This window comes from Protopterus annectens, chromosome 10.part0 (genome assembly GCF_019279795.1).
Source record: "Protopterus annectens isolate FY-2018-M chromosome 10.part0, PAN1.0, whole genome shotgun sequence".
Taxonomy (NCBI): Eukaryota; Metazoa; Chordata; order Ceratodontiformes; family Protopteridae; genus Protopterus; species Protopterus annectens.
Genome location: NC_056744.1, coordinates 402,470,162 through 402,497,264, shown reverse-complemented (window position 1 = coordinate 402,497,264; position 27,103 = coordinate 402,470,162). Strand labels below are relative to the sequence as shown.

Genomic DNA, 27,103 nt, shown 5'->3' with positions numbered 1-27,103 from the left:
TGATACAGATGTTTCTAGTATCTTAAAAATAGACAAAATGTTCATAGTAGTAGGGGAAAGTCTCTTTCACCATTATTAACATTCAGACTAAGTTTGTTTATACAACAGTGGGAAAAACATCTGTGTTTCACAGCCATTAGGTAAGCTTGTATTTGTTTTTTTTTTTTTTTGTGCTATAACTACTTTGTCAGTAGAATCCTGAAGTTAATTACAAACTGTGATTTTTGTAAAAGAAAAGTCTTAAAACAAAGTGAATTTACTCTGACAATTCATTTTAACATGGTAAAATGTATTTTTGATGGATTAGTCCAGAAAGATCATCTCATTAGCCTTTCAAAAAATTAATCGATATGGCTCTTTACAGATGCACTGCTACAAGTTTACAGTTTATTAAAATTAAAAATCAAGAAAGTTGATTTTCCTGGGAGGTAGAGGCCTCTACAACCAATGTGTGGATTGAAGCCTTCCACAGCCCTCTTAATTGATATGATGTGAAAAAGGATGATGAAATGGGATTGGGGGGAGTTCTAGAAGTAAGGAGAGAGTAGGATTTTGGATGCAGGTCCTTAAGGAGAATAACAACATTCATAATTTTATATTCATAAGGTAGCAGAAAGTATTCTAATATTAAGCCAACACGGGACTGGAGAAAGGAGATTTTGCTAATAGGGAAGACTGAGATTGGGGTACAGAAAATATGTAAGATAAAGCTGGAATTTACTCAAGAAAATTAGCAAAGAAGCCAATGTTTTGGGAGCAAATAACTAGAGAGGGAAACTTGACAGAGTGGGATTTGGGCATGAAGACGTTTGGACTGCAGGTTAGAGACTGTCTTTCCTACCAGGGATTGATATCAGAGTGTAAGCAAAGAGAAAGGCACAGGGGACTGCTGAATGAAAGACCAGCTCTGGTAGAGTTTTTACTTGAGTCTAGAACAGTATTTTCTGTTAAAAAACAGATAATTAGTAGAACATATAACATATTGCATGACAACTATAATAATCAAGCTGAGACAGTTAGAAAAGATTGTGAAGAGAGAATGGAAAGGCAATATACAAGGTGGAAAGACATCTATTTGTCTCCCAAGCATAAAAATGTCCAGAGGGTTTAGGACTTTTGCTTGGAAGTGTTTGTATTGGTATTTTTATACCCCAAGCAGACTTCACAGAATTTTCTTTAGGGAGATAACAGATGCTGGAGGTGTGATGGGAAAAACATGTAATTGGGAACATATTTTTTGTCAAGATAATGATATGGTTGATTTTAAAAAATCCTTACAGTGTTTTGTCAGAAATATTGGAGGAGCAAACGGTTGTAACTTGTAACTAAGAGGTTTTTTTTGAGCTGTGATACAGAACCTGCGTTGCCCACATACAGTGAGGCCTTGTTAAGTTTAACACTACTGCCTGCCAAAAAAGCAATAATTAGAACATGAACAATAAAATCTAAACCAAATGTAACTGAAGTACTGAATATTGTTTAATAAAGGCATTTAAAAATAAAACATAAAAACTCACCTTTTCTCTCTTTTTTGAGTTATGTGATCTCAGTGCATATTACAAGCCCCCTTGAAAAAAAACAAGCTCTGACATACCAAGATATTGCAACATGTAATTGTGATTTCATTAAACAGCACATGATCAACAGCAATGCTCCCATTATCCACCTAGAGTTAATCTGAATACAACTTATAAATACTTAAACATACAGTGGATATAAAAAGTGTACACAACCCTGTTAAAATGCCAGGTTTTTGTGATATAAAAAAAGAGACTACAATAAATCATTTCAAAACTTTTCCCACCTTTAATGTGACCTATAACCTGTACAATTCAATTAAAAAACAAACAAATCTGTTAGGGGAAAAATATAAAAAATAATAAACGTACAATAAGCTGGTTGCATAAGTGTGCACACCCTTAAACTAATACTTTGTTGAAATACCTTTTGATTTAATGATTTAATGTGGTCTCGTTTTTTTATATCACAAAAACTTGGCATTCTAACGGGGGGGTGTACACTTTTTATATCCACTGTATACATACAGGCAGAAGAATATATACATATACATGCATACACACATGCACAAATACAGACTGTTACTTTAAGCACATTGCAATATATGTTCTAAAAAGAACATTCAGCAGTAGCAGTATACAGACAGAATATGAAGGCTGAGCACTTACCTGGCATTATCATGAAATTTTTGTTTAAGAGAACAGAATGGTCATCCTTCAGCCAACTAAGGGCTGGTGGTGGGAAACCTGTAGCTTCACAGTTAAGAGTGATGAAGTTGTTAACCACAACGGTCACATTGTCAGGATTTAAACCCACAATCATGGGGGGTACTGAAACATAAGTAAAAGAAAGCCACTTGTTAGTCTATGGTCTGGCACATTTTGGATGCTTGAAAAGGCAGTAGGCTAGCTTAATACCTTAATACATTCAGTTTCCAGAGCAGGACAAGACCAGTAATCTAATGAGAGATGTACAGCATGAATACAATGTGAGGACTTTATAGGTTCATGGGTGTGTACTAGGCTAATGACCACAAAGGCCTTTTTAAACCTAGCCCTGCACCCCAAATCTCTGACAAATTCTGATACCCTTGATAAGTGTAAGCAGGGGCTTGGAAGATGAAACATTTACAAGCAATGGCCTGGGAGATGAACCATTTACAGGCTGCCTGTGTCCATTAGAGACATAGGTGCCAAACCAGGGATGAATTTCCTGCTCCCCATCCAGTTGTCCAAATTACAAATAAATTGGGTTATGGAGGGACTCTGTTTCACATGGAGGGGGAGCCTGTTCCAGAGAACAGGTAGTCTCTCAGATACATACATGTCTCTCTGCAATACATACCTGTCTCTCCAGTAGGCCTTCTTTATATCATAGGCAAGGTTTAAGTCTATAGAATGGTAACTCTGGTGCTGTTTGTTTTGCAGACACAAAGGAAGTCCATTAAGGTGGGGTCTGACCATCCCTTGTGTACCAGACACAGATCTCCCCTCAACAGCCTGTAGGAGACAGAATACAGGGATAGGGCCTTGAAGTGGTCTGCATAGGACAAGTTACTCACACCCTGTTCTTTTAGTTAGGAACTCTGTGGAAGTTCCAATTGTTTAATATGCCCAATTAGGTACACACCCAAGACGGTACTGTCCTCAATGATACGATGGAGCAATGAACTCCTTGGACTTAGATGCTATACCTTTGGAGCCATATCTATCAGACTCATGCCACATCTTTAGCCATGTCTATCAAATTCATTATTATATGGTTAGGTAATACCAATGACATGTCCCTTGCATAGGATGAGAACCATTCAACATTACTGTCACATACAAAAAGAAGCATGAACAACAGCGGCTGTCCCCACTTACCTGTGTCCTGTACATGTGTGTGTTTACGCTGTTCTGCATTACTGTACTACTGTGCAAACCACACAAAAGAAACACTTCATAAGGCATGCTTAAATAGTGGAATGGTCTCTAGAGCACTAACATCAGGGCAACCCCATTTAAAAAATGTTTTAAACACTGAGTTAGACATTACTGGCAGCTCTGACAAAAAGAATGTTAGTAACAAAAAAGTTGCATGGAAAATGTTAAGCAGGCGAACCTAGATATATATTGCAATGCTTGAAAGTTCAAAAGAATGTAAAAGAATACTAATTTTGGGCAGATTTAAACTTATCTCAACATGATATACCTTTGACAGAATGACAAAGAACAAAGAGGGCTCTGTACAATCAAAATCAATTACTAGTTTATAGGGTAACAGAATCAACACAGGTGATGGGTCTTCTTCCAGGAAAGTGTTGACCATGGACAAGAGTGGATCTTTCTTGTTGAGAGAAGGGACTGACTGGCCCAGAACAGGTAACACTGAGTACTCCAGGTACAGTACAGTGTCTAGTGGGAAAGGTTTGACAATGAAGGTCACCTCCTGGCTAAGAACTGGAGATGCACAAGGAGAAATGGGACTTACCCTACAAAACAAGTGGACGTGAATATGCCATGATGACAGCCTAGGATGACAAAAAGGGAGCTGATTCAAAATGGCAATGACTTTCAAAAGCAGCGAATCACATGTTGTGTCTTCATACAAGTTAGTTGCAAGCTCTCATGTCTCACCTTGAGCAATCCAAGACGGGGTTCTATAATTGGACCTGCTTGACTTCTTTGAGACTGTCACCAAGGCCCTGGATGAGGGAAAGTCAGTGCATACAGCTTACTTTGCCTTGGCCAAGGCCTTTGACACAATCCCCCACTCGGGCATCAACGAAAAGTTAACTCAACTTGGTGTAAATCCTTATCTCATCAGGTGGGTGGCCAACTGGCTCACCGTTAAGACCCACAAGGTCAAAATAGGCACCACCACCTCTGACAGCAGACCTGTCACTAGTGGTGCTCCCTCAGGGATCTGTCCTGGGACCCCTACTGTTTAGCATCTATTTCTCAGAAGTCCATGCAAAGACAAAGGGCTTGTAACTGACCAAGTTTGTGGATGACTGTAAGTTGGGTGCTGTCATTGACTCCCCAAATGATGTTAATATACTGCAAGAGGGTCTCATAGCAACAAATGACAAGTGCCAAAGTCATGGCCTTAAGTTAAATGCAAAAAATGTATTATCATACCATTTGACAAAAACACAGACCCTAATGATTGCCATATCAATGGCAACTCCCTTAGCACACAACCTGTGGTGAGAGAACTGGGTACTCAGGTTGACAACAATCTCACATTCGACCATTATGTAGCAGCAGTGGTCAGAAAAGCCTTTTACTTGGTTCATCTCATACGTAAAGGGATTGCATCTAGAAAAAAAGGAGGTTATTAACTCTCTGTAATCCTCCCTCATTAGGCCTATAATTGAGTATAATGCCCCGTTTGGTATGTACCTCTCCAAACACCTGCACTAACTGGAAAGGCCACAGAAATACCTCACAAAGAGAATCCATGGCCTCCAACACCTGTCCTATAGGGACAGGCTCAAATCACTATCACTCTACTCGGTATCGTACAGATTGCTCAGAGGTGATCTGTGTCTCGTCTACAAGGCAATATCAGACCCTGCCCTACTAGAGATGCTCCATATCCATAAGTCTAACTCCTTGCACATTACCCGCTCAAAAAGCCTAAATCTAATATGTGACATCAACAAAACCTGCTGGAGAGACAGGTTTGTCTCTCAGAGGCTGCCCCGTCTCTGGAATAGACTTCCCATACATGTCAAACAGAGTACCTGGCTGACCGTCTTCAAGCACAGCCTTGATGAGTGGATGAGAAACCACAAGTTTATCCCAGGGGTTCCACCTTTGCCCCTCAGTGACAGGAGTGACAGGTGCTGACTGAGGTTCCTTTTTTGGGGATAAACTCTTGGCTAGGCTTGTAAGGGCCCCAGAGCCATTAGCCTAGTAACTCCCTATGATCCTATGATCTTATGGAGTGTGGAATGATAAGCACTCACAGAAGCAGCAAAGTCTGTGGAATTCATTCATCAGAATTTCCCGAAAAAATCTCAAATGCAAAGACAGGTGTTAGTGGCTATCGTGCAGTAGTACATTCTACATCGTGCTTGACGGCAGGGCAGTGAAAACTCTTTTCTCTACCCACATCTTAAAAGCAGTACCACTCACTGGGGTACTGTGGTGAGTGGAAATGATACAGAACTCATTTTAAGGTATAAATATTTACTTATCTGCATTTGTTAACCAGGGAAGTGCACTGATCCAAATGGACCTTTTTCAGTCCCAACTCTGGAGTACATACTCAAAATATATTCAAATTAAATTTTTGTAAACGTAGGCTATAGTACACTCAAAAACAATGACAAAATGTTAAAAACAAATAATAAAATGTGAGATAGTATGGGTTGAACTCATTTACATTAGGGTAACCCCGATATCAAGTCAATGTAAAAAAAAAAACAGTTAACATAATAAACAGTGTGTATAGCACATTCTACAAAACATAAAATATTTACAGTACACACAGTACTTACAGCAGAAAAATAAGTGGGGTTAAGGGAAAGGGTAGGAATAAATTATTCACGGAGAAGTGGAAGTATAATGTGAAAAGTAGAATAATGTGAAATTCTGAAGAGGCAGGCAGATAGAGAAGTTCTTTGTAAGTTGGAAAAAGGAAATATTAAAACATTTACATTTGGCAGCTTTAGTAAGACATATTTAAGGGTTTTGTGAAAGGTTATGTAGGAATTAAGTCTTTTCATACTTTGGGGTTGAGTACATAGAGGTAATGATCACCACAAGAGAGTCTGTTATGGGGGTTGCAAAGGGAGGGGAATGAGATAATCTTAGACTGCATTGTGACTGACTGGTTCAGGCCTGCGGGAGAAGAAAGGAAAATACTCAATTTTTAAGTCTTCTCTACACAGAAGACCACCAAAGAGTTGGTTTACTCTGCTTGATGAACAGTCACTTAGCTTTGTAAAATAGCTGGCAATGACATTTGCATGGACAGGAAAGAGTGATGAAATGGCCAATTATATTAGATACAACCTGGAGGAGAAACTCTTGTTGCAGGCAGTAGAAAGGACAGGAAGGCCATGTCCAAGATAGATTAGGGAAATATCTTTGCCTCTTGCTGTTCTACTTTCTAGGAAAAGAAAATGTGATATTTTCAACACTCAGGAGAGCAGTTTGTTTAGTTGCATTTCTTAGTCATGGAAAAGTATTGATCCACGTGGAACTTTTTCAGACTCAGCCTAGGAGCACTGTTTGGTTAAATGACTTGCTCACAAGTCAGCAGTAGGCAAATGGAGGATGAAGTGAAACAAATAATGGACTATAGGAAGCAACTCATTAACAGCTCATAGCCTTAACCTTTTTCACTAATTTCTAGACACTTAACTTTTGCCTTAGTTTCTTCTGTGGTGTTTACATTTTGTTTTAACTTTTGCTTCGGTTCTGTGAATGTTAAAGCCTAATTTATGGCCTGTCCTTGCACCCAGATATCCAAATGTTTCCCGTTTGCAGACTTTGTTTAAATGATTTGAGTTTCTCTGTTTTGTGGGTCCAGGGCTAATTTTGATGGGTCCTGAAAAGTACGGCTTGTATTTTCTTGTAGTCGAACATGAGACCAATATTATTTAGTCAGCAGGAGCAGTTATTGCAGGTCTCTTTCAAGGTTATTTTTTTGATTACAGTGGGACAGATGTTTGAACTGTTAATTATCATGTCACTGGCAAAAAAAATGGTTGCTATAGGGGCAAGGTCTGTGTGCAGCTTGTTTATAAACACAGAGAAAAGGAGGGGAGAAAGAAGTGACCCTTGAGGATTGGCCTTCATTAATGACACAGGGATGGACAGGGAGTTGATAACCATAACTTTGTAGTTATTGTTGTACAAGAAACTTTCAAAACTTTTAAATCCATCAGCAGAGGTGGTAGTACTGCTGATGATAAGAGAAGATATGTGAATGAACTAGAGGCCCTAGCAGTTTGCCTAAGGTAAGAAGAATGGAAATGGGCACAAAGTCAGAGGGTTAGGTATTTTGGCAGGTGCCCATAGTGTAGAAAGTATATTTAACTTCAGGGACTGACTGAATATATGGTGGGGTGAGGTAAAAATGTGTTATTTGCAAAAAAAAAAAACAAGCATGGAGGTTGTCAGCTCTACTGAGGGCACCATGTATGATTAGCATATTTTTCCAGACTATCCAGAAATTAGAATGTTAGTCCGGTGTTGGAAAGCGCTACACAAACTCTGGCATTCTGTTTATCTGTACAAACAGAATGCTGCAGTTTGTAAAAATACAGACTGGTATGAGCTTCTTAATTGAAAAGCATTGCTAATGTGATGCTGGAACTTCCTAAAAAAGGGGAAAAACCAAAATAAGGCATCCCATCTTGTAACGACATATGCGGTGACATAAACTGCATGGGAAGTGGAAGGGGTGGGCGGGGTTGTTGGTAGTGGAAGGGGAGTGGCTTTTGGTCCTTTTTTTTTTGCCACATAGAAAGGTAGCAACCTTATGAGTGATTTTTGCTAAAAGTTCCTCAATATCATTTTTTTCTTAATAACGCTGAAGTCTAATGGTGAAATTAATAATTAATTCTGGGGGATAGATGGATTGTAGAGGTGGATAGGATGGGATATCTTTTTGGGAAAGATACGAAAATTCATTTAGGAAACCAAAGTAAGGGGGCCATTGTTAGTACTGATAAAGAGCACTGATGCTGTGCTGGCATTATTCAGATAAGATTTACTTGTTTATAGAATTACTTTAGACTGGAAAAGGGTAAATTGCTGAGACCTGAGGTGCCTGATGACTTTTATGGCTAACTTCCTAAAAATTATAAATCTGTCCTGATTAGCTGGAAATCAGGACTATTTCCAATGCAGTTATACTTCGTGTCTGAGTTTAAGAAGAGCTTTGAGTAAGCTCAGATGTTACTCTTGATGTGCACTTGAGAGGCCTAGCTCTTGCTCCCTGGGTTTTGTGGTGAATGATGCATCTGATTCACCAGGTATAAAAAAGTGCTAACAAAAAAGCTAAAGACTTACCATGGACATTGAAGTTGAAGTATTTCTTTGCACTTCCAGCTATGTTCTCTGCCACACAGACATATCTGCCTGTGTCTGTCACCTGAGCATTAAGTACCTAATACAGAAAAAGAAGCAAAAAAGTTATTTAATGTGTTTCTGGACCATACCTCAGAATGAGAACCATACCCAGCATATCTCCCTTGTTTTTGTTCACCTGTCATACTTACCTTGTGATTGTGGTTTAAGAGTCAAATGCCAAGACAGTGTCAGATTTTCAGGGAGTCAGAGGTTTGTAATGTTACTACCCTAGGTCCTCCATGTTGACACTAATGCAGGCATGCAATGCAGGCAGCTCATGCTTACATGGTTGGGCTCATTCCAGATTCCACATCTGCCTCAGAAATGCTGAATGCATACTAACCTAACAGGCTGGTTTTGCAGTGAAAGATCCTCATACTCTCTTCTCACTGTAAAACAACAGTCTGGCTCTCCAGCTGAAAGGCTTCTTAACTAAACCCAGCATGGTACATTAATATGTTCACTTAGTGCCAGTTCACTGAAGGCCATCTGGTTAAGACTAACAGAACAAACTGCAATTTGTTGAAGACATTATAACTTACCGCGAGGTTTGTTGAACTTGAAGTTAGCTATATTAAGTTTAGGGGGTGCAGGAGATGTATATGTAAGGGGAAGCAGCATTTTCAGTGATGTAAGATAAACCTTTGATTAGCTGTCAGTTTTGTCTACCAGTGTTGGCTGAATGGATTTCACAGATGTTGAAAACTACATTCCCTACAATGCTGGTCTTGTTGCCTGGCACTCTGGCACTGCATCAGCAGGCCAAACCTTTGCATCTCATTTAGTTACCAAAATTAATTTGTGCCTCTTTTACCAAGCATATCTAGCTCTTTAGTTCTTAAATAATTATCCACTATAACATTTCAATTAAGTACATCATTAGTTTTAAACATTTACAATACCTGGTAAGATATCTTTTTTTAAACTTAAGACAAAGCTTTCATCCCTTCAAGCTAATAAATACTCAACCATTATAATTTATTTGATCAGTTCTTGTTAACATCCTAAAAAGTCAATAAATAATTGCAAAATGACTGCAACAATTTATCATAATGCAGCTGGAAAGACTATTTTATTTTACTAGTGGTAAAACACAACAATAACAGAAGTAATAGTAGACCTGTAACTAATTACACAGGTCTTGCTTAAACAGATATGGTGATGAGAATATGTCTATGGTCATTATTTTATAAACTAGCCCTTCTTACTTACAGACAAATGTAAAATGGACAACGGTATTGATCTCTATAGATTTTCCACTACACATAAAACATCATGGCACCCTTACCTACCTAGTATACTGCTTGCCTACCAAAAAAGGGCACAAAAACTTGCACTGATCCAAAAGGAGCAGCTACTGGTAAATCTTTAAAATGGCCTGGGGCAATTTAAAAATAATACGTTAATTAATAAACTGCAGAAAGTGAGCACAGGTAGCCTGCAACACAATACAAGCTGTTTACAGTCAGCATCTGAAGTGGGCATACTTAGTAATTCATACAACTTAAACATCAGTTCTGAATGTAGGCCAGGTTGCCTTGCAGCTCAGTGCACATGCCAAGATTTCTGACGCCTGCTCAAGTTATTGCATGGAGACAGACACTGCAGAAGATCTGACGGTGCCTTTTGCAGCTATATAAATGACGAGACCTAACATTTCTATATTTGTTTTTATTTCAGTTAAGCTCTTCTTCTGGCTATACCCCCAGACTGATGTCACTGCAGTATCATGCTAGGTATGACATCAAAATGATCAAGAGAAAGCTATCAATGTAAGAGTTGGTGCAGCATGCTGAACTCCAAAATGATTTACGAGGACTGCACATGTAGCACTCTTTGTGAATTAAAATGTAAGGGCAAGCAGAAGTGTTGGTGCTTTTTAATCTCACCCAATAATTTCCATAGACCCACTCTCAAAGAATCTGTTCTTACCTGCAGTGTTCTGCCACTGGACAGTACTTTATAAATTCCATCTTCTGTCAGAGGTCGCCCGTCCTTTAACCAAAATATTTTAGGTGTGGGATTGCCAGTTACCATACACTCTAGTGTTGCAGTTTTATTAGCCAACACTGTAACCTCTTCTGGCAAATCACTGTCTGCTCCCTTGATTGATGGTGGCACTTTAAAAGAAGAGATGAATAAAAGGGTAAATATATTAAAACACTGAACTTACAAAGGAGTGCCAGATAATTTAATAAAAGAACTCAGCATAACAGTGGTAAATTACTAACAGTCCAAGGGAGTATATTATGCACGAATAGTACTACAGTATAAAAAGAAAATAAAACAGACATTTTATCTTTGACATTCCTGGCTTACTGAATCAGAACACAGTTGCTTATTCTCATTTACTACTGTCATTTTTTTCAGTCAGAATTTCTTGAAAATCTCTCTCCATGCTGCACATTAATCTACAAACTTCTAAGTGAATTCTAACCCCCACCCAAAGTAAACTCTTAGCCAGTACTTCAAATTGCTTAAAACTCTCAATCAGGGAGAAAACCTTTTCAAAACTAATTCCAGCAACTTGGAATTCTTTTCTTGCTAAAATGAAAACCATAAAACAATCTCACTCAGTTCAGCAAACAACTCAGACTTTATCTATAGGAACAAATAAAATGTATATGCTTCAATGAAGGTTAGCATACATTTTTTTTCTGATATGCAGGTCATTTGTTCCTTGTTCAACAATGCAATTACTGTATACTACTTGTGAATTTACTTCTGGAATTTTGTGCATAATTCTCATAATTAATCGCATTACTTCATGATACGATTACATAATGTGACTTAAAATATATATTTATCTCATGTCACTCTGTATTTCATGTAGGCATCTGTGCCTAATAGGTCATGGTTGGAAAGTTTTTTTTTGGGGGGGGCCAGTTCACATACCCAGTTACCAAACTTAAACAAATAAAAAAAAAATACAGTAGAAATTGTTGCTTCATTTTATTTTTATCCTGCTACGCACATCATTATAAATCCAAAAACAAAGGCAAGAACCACGAGACAGCACCAAGTAATGGAAATACAAATTTAATCCGATTAAGCGCTTTTCGTTTGTCACAATATACAAACTTCTTCAGATAAAAAAGACCTCACTTAGGAATGCTTTAAATACACAATCAATTAACATCTCAATTATTCAATAAGATCATTTAAAAGAATAGTTACTTTTTAAGCACACCAAAGGCATTTTAGACAGTAAATGCATTTAAAACCTAAAACAAGCACCGCTACACTAACTAAATAAAGATATATATTTTAATATGACTAAGGGAATATATATAGGAAATCCTATCTTTGACAATAAAATTGAATAATTAAAACTATTCAAAAAGTAGTGAATTCTATAATTTTACACAAGCACCGTCTTATGAAGTGATATAAAACAAACCCTAAATGTCTTCCAATATCTAAGATGTTTTATCTAGTGAACCTCTTAAGCTTAAGGACGCTACTAATTGAACAACCTTCATTCAAACCAGGCACATTATATGCATTTAATCTGATCTGCCAACCCAACTCTAATTCTTCTAACTTTAGAGGGGTTGGGCCACCTCTAGGATTCTGAAAGACTTGATCGATAACTAAAAATTTGAAAGTATGATCTGGAAACAATGAAATATGTTTAGCTAGTGCATTCTCAAGTTTTTGTTTTTTAATTTATTTATTTATTTTATTTATTTATTTAAATTTGTTGACCGGGAGTGTCCGACTGGACGTAGGTCCATTTTCAGCGGAGGCCCGAGGAGAAAAGCTCCACAGTTAAAATAAACAGACAGTATTTACATTGGATTACATAGTGATTAACAATTTACATAGCAATTACTTACAACATATTTACAGATGAAGAACATAGTACATCAGTAGACAACTAGAATCTTTATCTGTGAAGTGCATACCAGACATTAACAAATGTTACAAGAAGAAGAAGTTCGTGCTGTATAATAAGTACTGGCTTATGAGCATCTGAGCTTGCTATAATCAAGGTAGTTAGTGGAGTGGAAAGAAAGGTAGTGGTTGGATGGGGTGGATGATATTAGAGTGGGAGTTGCAAAGGCAGAGCCAGCATGTTTTTAGTTGCACTTTTAGTAAAGTTTTGAAGTGGGTGCATGATGGTATGGAGGTAATTGTGGGTGGGAGTGAGTTCCATAATTTGGCTATGGCGCAAGAGAATAGTGCTTCACCAGCAGAGTTATTGGCTTTAGTGATCTGCAAGTGATTTTTGCTGCTGGATCTTAGTGGTCTGGTGGTGCGATAGGGTTGGAGTAGATTCTGGAGGGATGGGACATTTAGTGGATGGTTTACTAGTTTGTGGGCGAGTGAGAGTTGATACCACTGAAGGAGGTGAGGGAGTTCAAGCCAGCCCAGTTCAGCAAGTGAGAGACAGTGGTGACTACGGTAGGATGCCCCTGTGGCGAATTTGGCGATTTTGTTGTAGCAGGTCTCTAGCTTGTTTAGATCACATTGCCTTAGGTTGGTATATATTGGAGAGGCATAAAGTAGGGTGGAGATAAGGTGGGAATTTGCTATTGAAATCTTTGCTGCTTTGGTGAGAAATTGCTTATTTCTGTATAACGCTCCTAGTTTTTGTGGACTTTTTATAGTCATGGATATGTGAATGTCAAATTTTAGTTTATTGTCTATTTCTACTCCTAGCAATTTGGTGTGTTCAGTTGGGTATATAGTGGTGTTGTCTTTTGCCGTGATGTTAAAGTGAGAGTTGTTTTGAGTATGTTTGGTGGGTTGGAAGATGAGTAGTTTAGTTTTGTTTGGGTTGAGTATTAATCGGGCATCGGATAACCATGTTTCAACAGAGGAAAAGGCTTCCTGTGTGACTTTTGCAGTTTTGGTAGGGACTGGGCTGAGCAGATGATGGTCGAGTCATCTGCGTATTGTATGAGTGTGCCATGTTAGGTGGCAGAGGCTAGATTATTGGTTTAAACAGAGAAGAGTAGGGGTCCAAGGATGGATCTTTGGGGAACCCCTATGGAGACAGGTAGTTGGGGAGATATGTCATTCTGCCATACAACGGATTGTTGGTGGTCAGACAGGTAACTCTGAAACCAGTTGGTGACCGATTGTGGGAAGGATAGGTTATTGAGGACAGAGATAAGTTGTTTGTGTGGGACCATGTCAAATGTTTTAGATAGGTCTAGGAAAGTAGCAGAGGACAGATAGCCACTGTTTTTATGCTGAAGGATAGCGTTAGTAAAGGAGAGTAAGGCAGTGGTGGTGCTATGGTTTGGTCAGAAACCATGCTGAGTACTGGAAAGGAGGTTGTTAGTAAGGAGGTAGTCTGAGACCTGAGAGTGTATGCATCTCTCTAGTATTTTGGAGAGTGGAGAGAGAATAGCTATGGGGCGGTAATTGGTTAGTTCTGTGGAGGGTCCGCCTTTGTGGAGGAGAATTATATGTGATACTTTCCACAGTGTGGGAACGTAACTTTCTGACAGAGATCGGTTAATCAAGATGGATACTGGGTAGGCCAGAGCATCAGCTGCGATTTGTAGGTATTCACTTGGGAGGCTGTCTGCTGCTAATTTGATGGGTTTAAGTTTAGTTAAGAGTTTTTTTATGTTGGAGGTAGGTACAGGAGAAAAAGAGAAGGCATTGGGGAGATTACTAGTTGAAGGTGTGGGTTGGAGGGGAGGGGGGCTGTGTTGTTTAGCTAGTGATAGTATGGTTTGGGTGAAGTGTGTGTTGAATGAGGTAGCAATATTTTCTGAGGAGTGAGGGATGTTAGGAGGAGGGGTACTGACTTTACCTGGGTGGAGGATGGAGTTTATGGAGGACCAGAATTGTTTGGGGCTGTGTTGTGAGGAGTCTAGGGCAGACTGGTAGTATTGGGATTTGTCCTGTTTTATTAGCTTTTTGACTCTATTGCATAGTTCTAGGAATTTCTGTCTAGCTGAGAGGGTTTTGGTTTTGCGCCAGTACTCCCAGGCTTTATCCCTGTTTTTCATTTCTGACTTAGTGGTTTTCTGTAGCCATGGGGAGGGTTGTGCTTTGGTTCTGGAGAATCTTATGGGGGCATGGTAATTAAGGATGTTCAGGAAGGTAGTATTAAAAAATTCAACTGCATCATCTAGACTGAGGTACTTTAGAGGATGCCAGTTACATTCTTTGAGGGATGAGATGAATGTGAGTGGGTTAAAGTTTAGTTTTTTACATATTTGACGGTAGATGACAGGTTTAGCTTGGTATAGGTTTTTTTTGAGTAGGAATGCTGGGGAGTGATCACTGAGGCTATCTGATAAGCAGCCTGTTATATATGACTGGGGGCTCTTACTGACTAGTATCCAATCCAGGGTAGTGTGCTTGGTGGAGTTTTTATTTATCCTGGTTGGTGACTAGACTAGTTGAGTGAAGCCACGAAGGTGTACATGATGGGTTGGATTGTTGCCAGAACAGGATTGCCAGTCAATATTGAAATCACCTAAGATAATAGTTTCTTGGGGGAGATGGTGGGTAGACCAGCTGAGGAGATTTTCTAGGGGAGGGATGTTTTGGCCAGGTGGGAAGTAGCATCCAATTATGTTGATGGTTTAGTTTTGGTTAATTTTGAGGTTGGTATATATTATTTCTTCATTGCCTATTTGTGGAGCTGATGATGTTAAAATCTGGATGTTTAGATGCTGTTTAAATATTATAGCTACACCACCTCCTTTTTTGTTTAGCCGGTCTACTCTTAGTATGCTGTAACCTGTAGGGAGTATTTGCTCACTGGTAATGTGAGGTTTTAGCCAGGTTTCTATCAGGATGACTATATCTGGGGAGTACAAGTCTATGGTGGCATGGAGTTCATGGACTTTGTTGGATATACTTCTAATATTTAGGCATAGTAGAAGGAAGTCACTTGGCTTTCTATTGGCTGTAATATGGGAGAAGTTGTGATTTCTAGTCTGATTATGAAGATTGGGGTTGGAGATGGTAGGGCCAGGGTTGGGGTGGATGTCTCCACTTAGGGCTAGTTTTGATAAGCATGAGATTATTAGTTTTCTCAGTTTTTGAATATGTTTGTTTATAAGGGAAACTTTATGATTGTGCTCTGTGGGTAATAGGTATGGTGGGAGGGTTACTATGTTAAATTGTAGGGATGCTTTATGTTTGAGTAATATAGTTGGTAGAATATGTGGGGGGTGCATAGGGATGGTTCTTGAGCTGGTGGGAGGGGAGCTGAGTCTAATAGCGTAAATGTGTTCGTAGATGCGGTCAAGAAGTCGCCTCTCTGTTTTACTCACATAGTAGGCTAACCCCTCTAAAGTTAGAAAAATTAGAGTTGGGTTGGCAGATCAGATTAAATGCATATAATGTGCCTGGTTTGAATGAAGGTTGTTCAATTAGTAGCGTCCTTAAGCTTAAGAATCTCACTAGATAAAACATCTTAGATATTGGAAGACATTTAGGGTTTGTTTTATATCACTTCATAGGACGGTACTTGTGTAAAATTATAGAATTCACTACTTTTTGAATAGTTTTAATTATTCAATTTTATTGTCAAAGATAGGATTTCCTATATATATTCCCTTAGTCATATTAAAATATATATCTTTTTTAGTTAGTGTAGCGGTGCTTGTTTCAGGTTTTAAATGCATTTACTGTCTAAAATGCCTTTGGTGTGCTTAAAAAGTAACTATTCTTTTAAATGATCTTATTGAATAATTGAGATGTTAATTGATTGTGTATTTAAAGCATTCCTAAGTGAGGTCTTTTTTATCTGAAGAAGTTTGTATATTGTGACAAACGAAAAGCGCTTAATCGGATTAAATTTGTATTTCCATTACTTGGTGCTGTCTCGTAGTTCCTGCCTTTGTTTTTGAATTTATATGCACATCATTATCTCAGATGTCCACATATCAGTGAGTTACATACCACTGTAATGGCTAAAACTTTGGCTCAAATTCCAAAATAATTTTTCTTAGTGTAAGTGTGCCCTGATTCTGAAAGACTTGCTTGCAATGTAAATTATTTACTTCTGTATAAGGCCTGTCTATAAACAGGCTTACAATGAGGGCCAAATTCCAAAAGACCTTCGCTCAGTGTAAGTGGTCACTCACACTGAAAGCAAGTCTTCTGGAATTGGGCCATATATTTTGTACATTGAATTTATAACTTGTTATGCCTCAGTCACAACCCCCTTCCTGTGCATACTCTAATTTATTCCTTTTATTCACACCACAAATTTAAAAGTCTTGCTCACTTAGCTAACAATATCTTGTCTCTCTCATCCCATAGGTTAACCAGTGATGGCAGTCTGTTTCATTACTGACTCATCATTACAGAACATCTTCCTTCACATCCCCATAATAAAGTCACTTAAAGACTTGAATGCCACTTGCAACCAATTTACTTTCTGCAATTACTTTCCACAGACTTTAAAGCCACTATGATTTCAACCACGGGGTACTTCACTACTCTGCTTCATTACTTTATCACTCTCAAAAGCACTACCTCATCCCTCAGGATAAACTATACCCTCCCCACTACTGTAATACAAAGGGGTGGTAGTTAAGAATATAAGCCTGTTATCTGAACATTTATAAAAACAATGTTAGAATATCTTAACTATTTAAAACTCTAGTTTGTCTGCATATTAAACTGCATATTCATCAGTGGCAGCACTAAGACTTAAATACATAAAATGAAGAAACAATTTTGCAGTGTAAGTTAAAATATTGAACACTGCTGATGTGCTAAGTTTCTTTGAGTGCTTATAATGGCTTTTTAATTTTATCACTTGAAAATATTTCACTGCACTCTTGTAATCCAGCATGCATGGAAATTGTTCAGATTTTGCCCATGTGAATTCAGACAATGAAGTAAAATAAGAAACTTGTTAAGAAAATAATATTTCCTATTGTCTGTAAAAGTAATCAGCGACTATGAAAATGCATTGGGATAGAACTGCACAACTTACATTGCCAGTGAAAAGCATCAATCAATAAACTTACATGTTGAAAATCTGGTGTGAAAAAAGCTCTGTCACTGCACTGAAAAACTCAATGGAATACACTGAAAGTAAAACGTTGTGATATAAAGTCAGCTGTTACGTGTGCATTCATACTGAAAAGTCACATCATGCATGCAGTCTAAGAAAAATTCAAGATAGTTATGGGGAGCATCTAGAAGCAAGCAGCAAGTTATAGGTTCTTGATGGAATGTTCAGGTTGGGTGCATTAATGGTACAGGGAAAATGTTGCATCATTTCTCAAAACTGATGCAATGCAAAATGGGACGACCCCTCTTCCATTCATTTTATTTCCCTTAACATCCCTTTTATTGTACAGAAGTTATTTCAGAACTGTTCTTGCACTGTAAAAAAATATTCTGTGCATTTACGATTTAAACATCAGCAGTGGTTATTACAGGAGACACTAACCAACAGCAAGATATATTAAATTCTAAGGGAGATACAATGCTTACATTTTTCTCAGATGATAATAGAACTACAGAGGCAAGTCCTGTTACAAAAGAGAAAGTGAAATGCTACTTTTCTAAAAGTTACCTGTGTATTAAATTTGACAAAATGAAGTTGGTAAATGATTTCAGAACTCTGAATAAACTGAAAGCAAGTAGTCTCCAAATCAGCTATGTCGGGTAGGCAGCTCTTCTGTGAAAGCTCTCTCTAGAATCCAGATTATCCACGTTTGCCTGTTGGAGACAGTGTGAGGAAAGAAAGGAATGACTTTCTTCAGGGGGAGGGCTGGCAAGGTAAGTCTAGGAATGCTCTGTATGGTGGAATCTCTGCTAAAGACTGAGTTTGACCTGAGGAGGCTAGGACCATAACTTACATCAAGCAGAGGTGCAGGCACAGTCTATGCCTAATCCCTTGAGTGTACGGAGGGACAGTAGGACTTAATACACAAAAAGTCAATTCCCTAATGAATGGATGATGGCTCCTGTTCAAGGCAGATATGACTTTTGCCCTAGGGACTGGATGGACCATACAGCTCTCAATCCATGAAATAACTCCACTCTTCAGGCAACTGTGAGTGATGGAGCTGATGATTTGTATGAGGAACATGAAGAGAATGGAGTTTTTATAAGAAAGGTACTTGCTTAGCAAAGGTTATGTGATGGATTACACCAGTTAGTCAGAGGCTTAACAGCCACACACTGATTTGTGTAGAATAAGACCAAGAATGCTAACCTCAGGGACTTTCCAAGATAGCTGCACACTGATTAACAGCTTAGTTGCAGCTCTTCCAGTGTGAAAAAAGAACCTGAAAGATAAGGGCCAGGAACTCTGTCACTTTCAGTAAATTCACTAACTGGCTAGAAAGTACATTGCCTGGATGCCAGCAAAGAAGAAACTAAGACAGACTTGAAAGAAAATCAGCTAGAAAAGGTGAAGCGAATCCTGTAGTTGTTCAGCAAAAAGCTGTTCAAACTCCAGCTTCAGTGCAAGACATGGCTTCCAGTAATCTAGAGGAAAAAAAATAAGTCAAGTATACTCAGAGATGATTAAAATCATAAATAACCCAGCCTCTGGGGATGCACAAGCCAGTGCATTTCTTTGTGCCGGTCCCAAGCCCGGATAAATGGGGAGGGTTGCATCAGGACGGGAATCTGGCATAAAATTTTGCCAAATCATACATGCAGACAACAGTACAGATATACATACCGGATCAGTCGAGGCCCGGGTTAACAACGACCGCCACCAGTACTGTTGGCCAACAGGGTGCTGGTGGAAATTGGGCTACTGTTGGCTGAAGGAGGAGAAGAGGGGGAAGATGCTAAGGATGAAGCTGCCAAGTAACAGGAAAAGAGGAAGGCCTAAGATAAGGTTTATGGATGTGGTGAGAGAGGACATGCAGGTGCTTGGTGTGACAGAGCAAGATGCAGGGGACAGGAAGAAATGGAAATAGCTGATCCGCTGTGGTGACCCCTAACGGGAGCAGCCAAAAGAAGAAGAAGAAGACTCAAAGATGATTAAAATAAACAAAACACTGAAGGAGTAAATCACCTCAAATAACAAAAGGTTGGAAAAATTGGAAGAAACTTTAAACAGATATTCATGATAAATCTGCAAAAATCAAGAGGTCAAAATCAAGAAGAGGCTGGCTTAGTATGAAATTATTCAAGAAGAGATGTTTCAAAGTAATGGTAGAATTAGAGGACAGAGCACACAGGAAAAAAATGAGGATTTTCTGCTGTATCAGGGAAACTAGAAGGAAGAGACTATTAATTTTATGAAGGCACAAATAAGCAAATAGACTGGTATTCCACAGTAACAACTGTTAATTGAAACGGCACAGTGTGTGTGTGTGTGTGTGTGTGTGTGTGTGTGTGTGTGTGTGTGTGTGTGCATGTGTGTGTCTGTGTGTGTCTGTGTGTGTGTGTGTGTGTGTGTGTGTGTGTGTGTGTGTGTGTGTGTGTGTGTGTGTGTGTGTGTGTGTATATGCTCCAAATCTGACCATGAGAAAACAGGTGAGACTTGTATTAGTAAAGATGCAAACCAGAGCTGATCCTGACAAAACTGTGGCAAAAGGACAAAGTATTAAAGTTGGAGATAGTAGAGTTTTGTGGAAAATGATTATTCACTGCACACTAGGCAGAAGAGAAACAAATTTATTCCAGCAATTAGAGAATGTTGAAAGGCAGGGGTAGGATTCAAGATGCTGCATCAAGCTGTATTCAGAATATTTTCCTGGAGTATCAAAGACATTTTTTGATGCAGAACAGGCTAAGGAGGAATTACAAAAGTTTGCCCAGCAAAAAGTGAACCATCAGGCGGAAGGGGACTCTGCTTCCCATTTTTCTGACAATAAAACTCACAGAGAGACTTTGCCAGTGAAACCTTTTCTACTGTTCTAAAGGAAAATGCTTGAGAGACAGAGAAAAGCACAGGAGTTGACTAGAATAATTGGGTGTATCTTGGAAATGAATCAAAATCTGGAGTAGGGAGCTAGAGATGACAGGAAGAAGACCAGCAAGATGGAAATTAGTGAATAAATGTAAGACTGCAAAACATCAGTCCCACTTGTGAAATATGTCTGTCTAGGAAAAAGTGGAAAGAGTGAACTCTCGTTGACTTTCTTAAACTTGTGGGAACTGAAAGGCATTTGCCTCACTTCATGCCATTAATGTTTGGAAGGACACTGACGGAAGAGGAAAGAAAAAGGTAACCATAAGTAAAACAATTGCTGTTCTTAGTATTTCTATGAAACTTTTCATGACATAAACTGCATGTTTTATAGAAAAGCATTTAGTTGTTCTTATGTGATAAAGATATTAAAGTAAACAGATGTCTTTGCTCTCTTTCTTCATTTTTAGTATTAAGAAATGTAGGCATTACAATGAAAACAAAAAGAGAAAAAAAGTATAGACAAAATCATATTTAAATTAATAGGCTGTAATTCTGAGTTGTTGAGGTGGGGGGTGCAAAATTACACAGATCATACTATATGTAGATCTGAAATGTTTTCTCTTATCTTGGCATAGGTGACTGTCTGGATTAAGACCCTTGACTTAATCTAATAAGTTTTAAGTGGAAACAAGTAAATAAGGGTACATTGAATATAATGAACAGTTTTCCTATAACACGGTTTCAGCTTGTCTTTAGAAGCCATTTCCACTTAGACAAGCTGATAATATGGCAATAAAAAGCCAGAACGAACACTGTCTTCTTTAAAGCTAAAAGTTAACATTTTCTGAATGCATGCAAGTTGCTTTTCACACCTGAGAGGGGAATAAAGATAAAAAAGAACAGTCACCTATTAGTGTAAGTAGAAGCACAGGTAATAATGTGAATCTTAGCATGGATAATCTCAATTTAATTTAATTAAACTTGTGTTTGCAGCTGTAGATTTGTGACAGTTGTTTATATTAGGAGGGTTAAACTTCATTATATGAAGATTTGCATAGGTTTGAGTGTTTGTAATAAGTTTACAGGTTATGGGGAGTGCCTTGAGGGTGTGTTCATTTTGTTTTTGTTTGAGGGTTTTCTTTAAAATAAAAACTCTTGTAAAATATTACATATGTTTTAATGCTGATGATAAGATAATACTGTACAAAGGATTAACCTGACACACATTAGTAAGCACATGTATCAAAAAAGCTGGAAAATAACATTTAAAAAAAATTAAAAAGCTGTTTTATATATATATATATATACATATATATATATATATATATATATATATATATATATATACACATATATATATATATATACATATATATATATATATATATATATATATATATATATATAAAAGAGGTGGGAATAATAACTTCTTATCTTAATGGCAACACTTTCCATATTATCTTGGAATGTGAAGGGTATCAACAGTATAGATGAAAAGGAAAAAATATTTAATTATATGGGGAATGCAGAGTGTAAATTGCAATGCTACATTAGACACAATTGAAAATAACTGAGGATATGAATTTGATAAATGAAGGATTTCAGAATGGATGTTCAGGGGAATATCAGGGACAAAGAAAAGGTGGATTGCTTATATTAATTGATAGAGTAGCTCCAATAGTGATAGAAGATGAAAAAAATAATAATGGCAGATTTGTGGTAGTAAAGGGTGGGAGGTTGGCATAATGGTTAAGGTGTTTACCTTACAGACACAAGGTGCAGGGTTTGATTCCCACGTTGGGCAATTGGCTAGGCTTAAAATGGCCCACAAGGGTAGTTAGCCTAGTACTAATCTATGAGCCTACTAACAAGAGATGAAGATTACACTGGCATGTATTTATATTCCACCTAAAGCCTAAATTAAGGAGCTAAAAATGTGGGGAGAAATAATCAGCTTTCAGAATATTATTTATAGGTGGGGACTAGAATTTGATTTGCAACAACAAGGCTGTATCTGGAGGGCCTAGAAGGGAAATATAACAAAAGAGTATACATTTCTGAAGAAATTGATCAAAATCTCTGGTATCAAAGATGTAAATTTGGAAGTAGCAACTCGAAGAGAGAATATGCATATTATTTCCAAAGGTACAGTTACTGGGCTAGATTAGACAGAATTTATATTTCACAGGAATATGTACATTTACTTGAATACTCTGACACACACCCAATTACTATTTCAGATCATACAATAATAATTACTAAGATAAAAATGCATGGTAAAGAAGTAAAGATGACACACTGGTGCTTTCCCACCTACCAGTTAAAAAGAGAATAATTTAAGGTAGAAATTATTTGGGAGTTATTAGAGAAGTACTCCAGATGTTACAGCTAGTGAAGTGGGATAAAACAAAAGTGGAGTTTAAAAATAGGGTAGAAATAAAAAGGAAAAGTGATATGATTAAGAAGTAACAAGAATTATTTAGAAGGGCTGATAAATTTTAAAGTATTACAGAATAAGGGGAATCTCACAGAACAAGTGGAAGCATAGTTGCAGAGTGCTAAACAGAAAATAAGGGAGTAAATGGATATGCATGAGTTTAAAAAGATTGCTGATAAGTAACTGTTTTTTGATAATAATTCCAGAACACAAAAACATTTGGCAAAAAGATTTAAGCAACAGAAAGTAGAAAGGGTTGTTGCCAAACTTAGGAGGGCTATAACAAGAAAAATAACCACATATCCTGTACAGATATCAGAAATACCTTGGAATTTTTATGAAAATTTGTATAAAGCAAGCAAAGTTGTGTAGAAATCAAGAAAAAGAACAAATGGAAATATTTACAGAGGACTTAAGCATGTCAAGGTTAGAGGTAGATGAGGCTCAACAATTAACAGTTAAGATAGGAGGAGATGAGAAAAAATGGTGATGTATAATGAAGCTGCAGGAAAGTCTCCAGGAATAAATAGTATTCTGGTGGAAGTTTGGAAGCTAAGAGGGAGGTGATACGATTTGGAAGGTTGCGTTTAATAGTATTTTGAAAGGAGGGAAAACATCAACATCCTGCAAAAAATGCTGTGGTGGTTGTAATACCTAAAGGCTGCAAAGACCCATCAGATCCAGCTTCATATAAGCCCATTTCAAATGTAAACCATGATTATAAGTGTTTATATCTATAATGATTAAAAGAATGGCAAATGTGCTGCAAAAGTTGACAAACAGGGATGAATATGGTTTTGTGGAGGGCAGGCAAACATTGGACAACATTAACAGAACAATGATGATTCAGAGGGAAGCAGAATGTAACCACTGTTGTTGGTGGGTGCTGATGCAGAGAAAACATTTGACATAGTAAACTGGGATTTTATGAGTAGGGCAGTGGAAACATTTACATTTCCTGACACAATAATACAGTTAATTGGGAGAATACATAAGGGACTGAAACAAAAATCAAACTGGGAGGGTTCCTCTCTGATAAGTTGTGTCTGAACAGAGGGACCAGATAGGGGTGTCCTCTTTCCCCTTTGTTATTTGTGTTATATTTAGAACCATTGGCAAGAAAATAAAGGACTCACAAATTCAAGGATATAATTGGCATGCTACTCAAGAAAAGTTGGCTTTGTTTGAAGATGAACCAGAAAAGGACATTTCACTGTTGTGGAACATTCTGAGACAGGATATAAAATTAATGAAGATAAAACAAAGGCTATAGCTGTAAACAATTCATCTACACATTAATTGCTTCAGTAATACCCATAATGGGGACATGATAAAATGAATTACTTAGGAATATGGATTAAAAAGGTTTATATTTTGGCAGCTTAGAATATATTGGATGAGACTAAACAAAAGATAACACAAAAACTGAGAAATGAGAAGTTCTTTTTTACAGATATGTATAGCAAGATAGAAGCAGTGAAAATGCTTTTAGTCCCTTTAGTTTTATATACAGGCCAGGCATATTTTTATCAAACAGAGGAGAAGTTGTGGATAGTAATTAATAAACAGTGGAAAGATTTTATCTGGGAGGGGAAGTTGACAAGAGTAAAGTATGTTAAGTGATCCTTCCAATACAGCAAGGAGTTATAGGATTAGCTGATTTGAAGGGATATTTTACAGCTACACAATTAAGGCTCTTATACATAACACAAGCAGAAAGCAATAATTCAAAGTGGAAAGGGATGACGAAGCGGGGGAAATTCAAAAAAATAAGGAAAGAGTGGGATTTTGGATGCAGATCCTTAAGGAGAAATACAACAGTCATACAGAATGTTATATTCATAAACTTGCAGAAAGCAGACTAACAACAATGCAACACTGAAGTATAGAAAGGAGAATCTGCCAACAGGCAAGTCTGCAATTAAGGTACAGAGATATTCATACAGGAGCAGAAAGTATACTAAGAGCAAAGCAACACGGGAGTGGAGACAGCAGATTATGCCGACAGGGGTGTCTGCGATTAGGAATACAGAGAATAAGCAAGATGGGGCTGGAATTTACTGGTGGAAGCTGGCACTGGTTTTGTGAATAAAATAATTAGAGAGGGAAAGGTAACAGAATGGGAAGATGACAAGAAGACATTAGGACTGAAGGATACAGATTGCCTTCCCTATCAGGAATTGATATCAGAGTATAGGCAAAGAGAAAGGGATAGGGGATCCTAAATGAAAGACCTTCACTGAATTAGTTTTTAGTTAAATCTAGAACAGAACCTTCTGTTAACAGATAATTAGTAAGGCATCAGAATCACATTTATTGGCCAAGTATGCACGCATATGAGGAATTTGACTCCAGTTTCAGTGACTCTCTAAGTATGAATTACATAAATGACATACATAAAACTATTAAGAACAAGACAAATGACATACATTACACACAACTATTAAGAACAAGACAAAAAAGTAAATATACATATACATACAAGGTGCAAAGTGCAACTCAGTGCAAGAAATACTGAAATTAACTCTGAAAGAAACAAGTACTAACAATATATAAACAATACTGCAGAATCCTCGAAGGCTTGGGAAAAAGAATAACCCACCTAATAAGATGAGTTAACAGTTTATGAACTTGATGGCCTGTGGAAAAAACTGTTCTTATATCTGCTTGTTTTGGTGCGTATTAATCTACAATGCCCGGCTGATGGTAACAGTTCAAAAAGATGGTGGCCTGCATGTGAAGAGTCCGTGACGATCTTCCCTGCTCTTTTCATGACTCTGGAATAGTACAGGCCTTGTAAGGAGGGCAAACTAGCACCAATGATATTTTTGACAGACCTGTAACAATGTAACCTATTTTTGTCACGATTAGAAAGAGATCCAAACCACAATGTCATGGATGAGCTGAGAACAGACTCAATGACTGTTGTATAGAACTGAATCAACAGTTCCTGTGGGAGGTTGAACTTCCTCAGCTGTCGCAGAAAGTACATTCACTGCTGTGCCCTTTTTATAATGGAATCTACATTGGTTTCCCACTTCAAGTCCTGGGAGATTATAGATCTCAAAAACTTGAAGGATTCCACAACTGACAAAGCAGATAATATTGTAGTACCACTCCTAATGTCCACTGTCATCTTTACAGTTTTAAGAGTGTTCAGTTCCTGATTATTCTGACTATATCAAAGGGCCAGCTGCTCAACCTTTCATCTGTATGTAGACTTATCACCATTCTTGATGAGCCCGATGACAGTTGTATCATCTGTGTAGTTAATAAGTTTGACAGAGGGGTCCTTAGAGGTGTAGTCATTAGTGTAGATGGAGAATAGCAGTGGGGAGAGCACACATCCCTGGGGGACACCTGTATTAATTGTGCAACAACTAGATGTAAATTTCCTCAGTTTCACCTGCTATTTCCTATTGGTTAGAAAACTGCTGATCCATTGACAGGTGGAAGCAGGAACGGAAAACTGGGAGAGTTTCAAGTGAAGAAGTTCTGGAATTATTGCATTAAATGCAGAGCCGAGGTCCACAGACAAAATCCTTGCATATGTCCCTGGGTTGTCAAGATGTTGCAAGACATAGTGCAGGCCCATATTAACTGCATCATCCACTGACCAGTTCTCTAGATAAGCAAACTGAAGGGGGTCCAATGAGGGAGCTGTAATATCCTTAAAGTGAGCTAACACCAGCCTGTCAAAAGTCTTCATGACAACTGATGTCAACGCAACAGGCCTGTAAGTCATTCAGTCATATTATAGTGGATTTGTTAGGCACTGGAATGATTGTGGCTTGTTTGAAACATAAGGGAACTTCACACAGCTCTAATGACTTATTAAAAATCCAAGTAAAAACAGGAGCCAGTTGATCAGCACATGATCATAAGTAAGGCGTATAAAATAGTGCACAATAACTATAGGAAGAAATCAGAAGAGGTGAAAAAATACTGGGAAGAGATATTAGATAAGCAATTTGCAATTAAATAATGCAGGACAAATGTATGGCTCTCAAATATGCAAAAAATCTAAAAGATCTTGGATTTTTGCCTGGAAGTGTTTGTATATGTACTTTTATATCCCAAGCAGACTTCAAAAAATCTTTCCTCAGGAAGACAGCAAATGTTGGAGGTGTAATAGGGAAGAACGAGGTAGCTCGGAGCATATGCTCTTGGAGAGCAATGAGTTGGCCAACTTTAAAACTTCCCTACAGAGTACTCTGTCAGGAATACCGAGTGAGCAAATGAGTATAACTAAGGAAA

The 27,103-nt window shown here is 37.8% G+C and overlaps 1 protein-coding gene across 1 annotated transcript in view; it reads right to left on the bottom strand.

The window, feature by feature from the left end:
- The window catches only part of HMCN1 (hemicentin 1), a 5,606,893-nt gene that overhangs the window by 1,539,404 nt on the left and 4,040,386 nt on the right, over window positions 1-27,103 (bottom strand). Inside the window, exons 56-58 of the mRNA XM_044085314.1 lie at window positions 10,524-10,711; window positions 8,532-8,628; window positions 2,187-2,348 (exon numbers count right to left, since the gene is read on the bottom strand). Coding sequence (XP_043941249.1) covers window positions 2,187-2,348; window positions 8,532-8,628; window positions 10,524-10,711 — 447 coding nt within the window. The remainder of the gene's footprint in view (window positions 1-2,186; window positions 2,349-8,531; window positions 8,629-10,523; window positions 10,712-27,103) is intronic.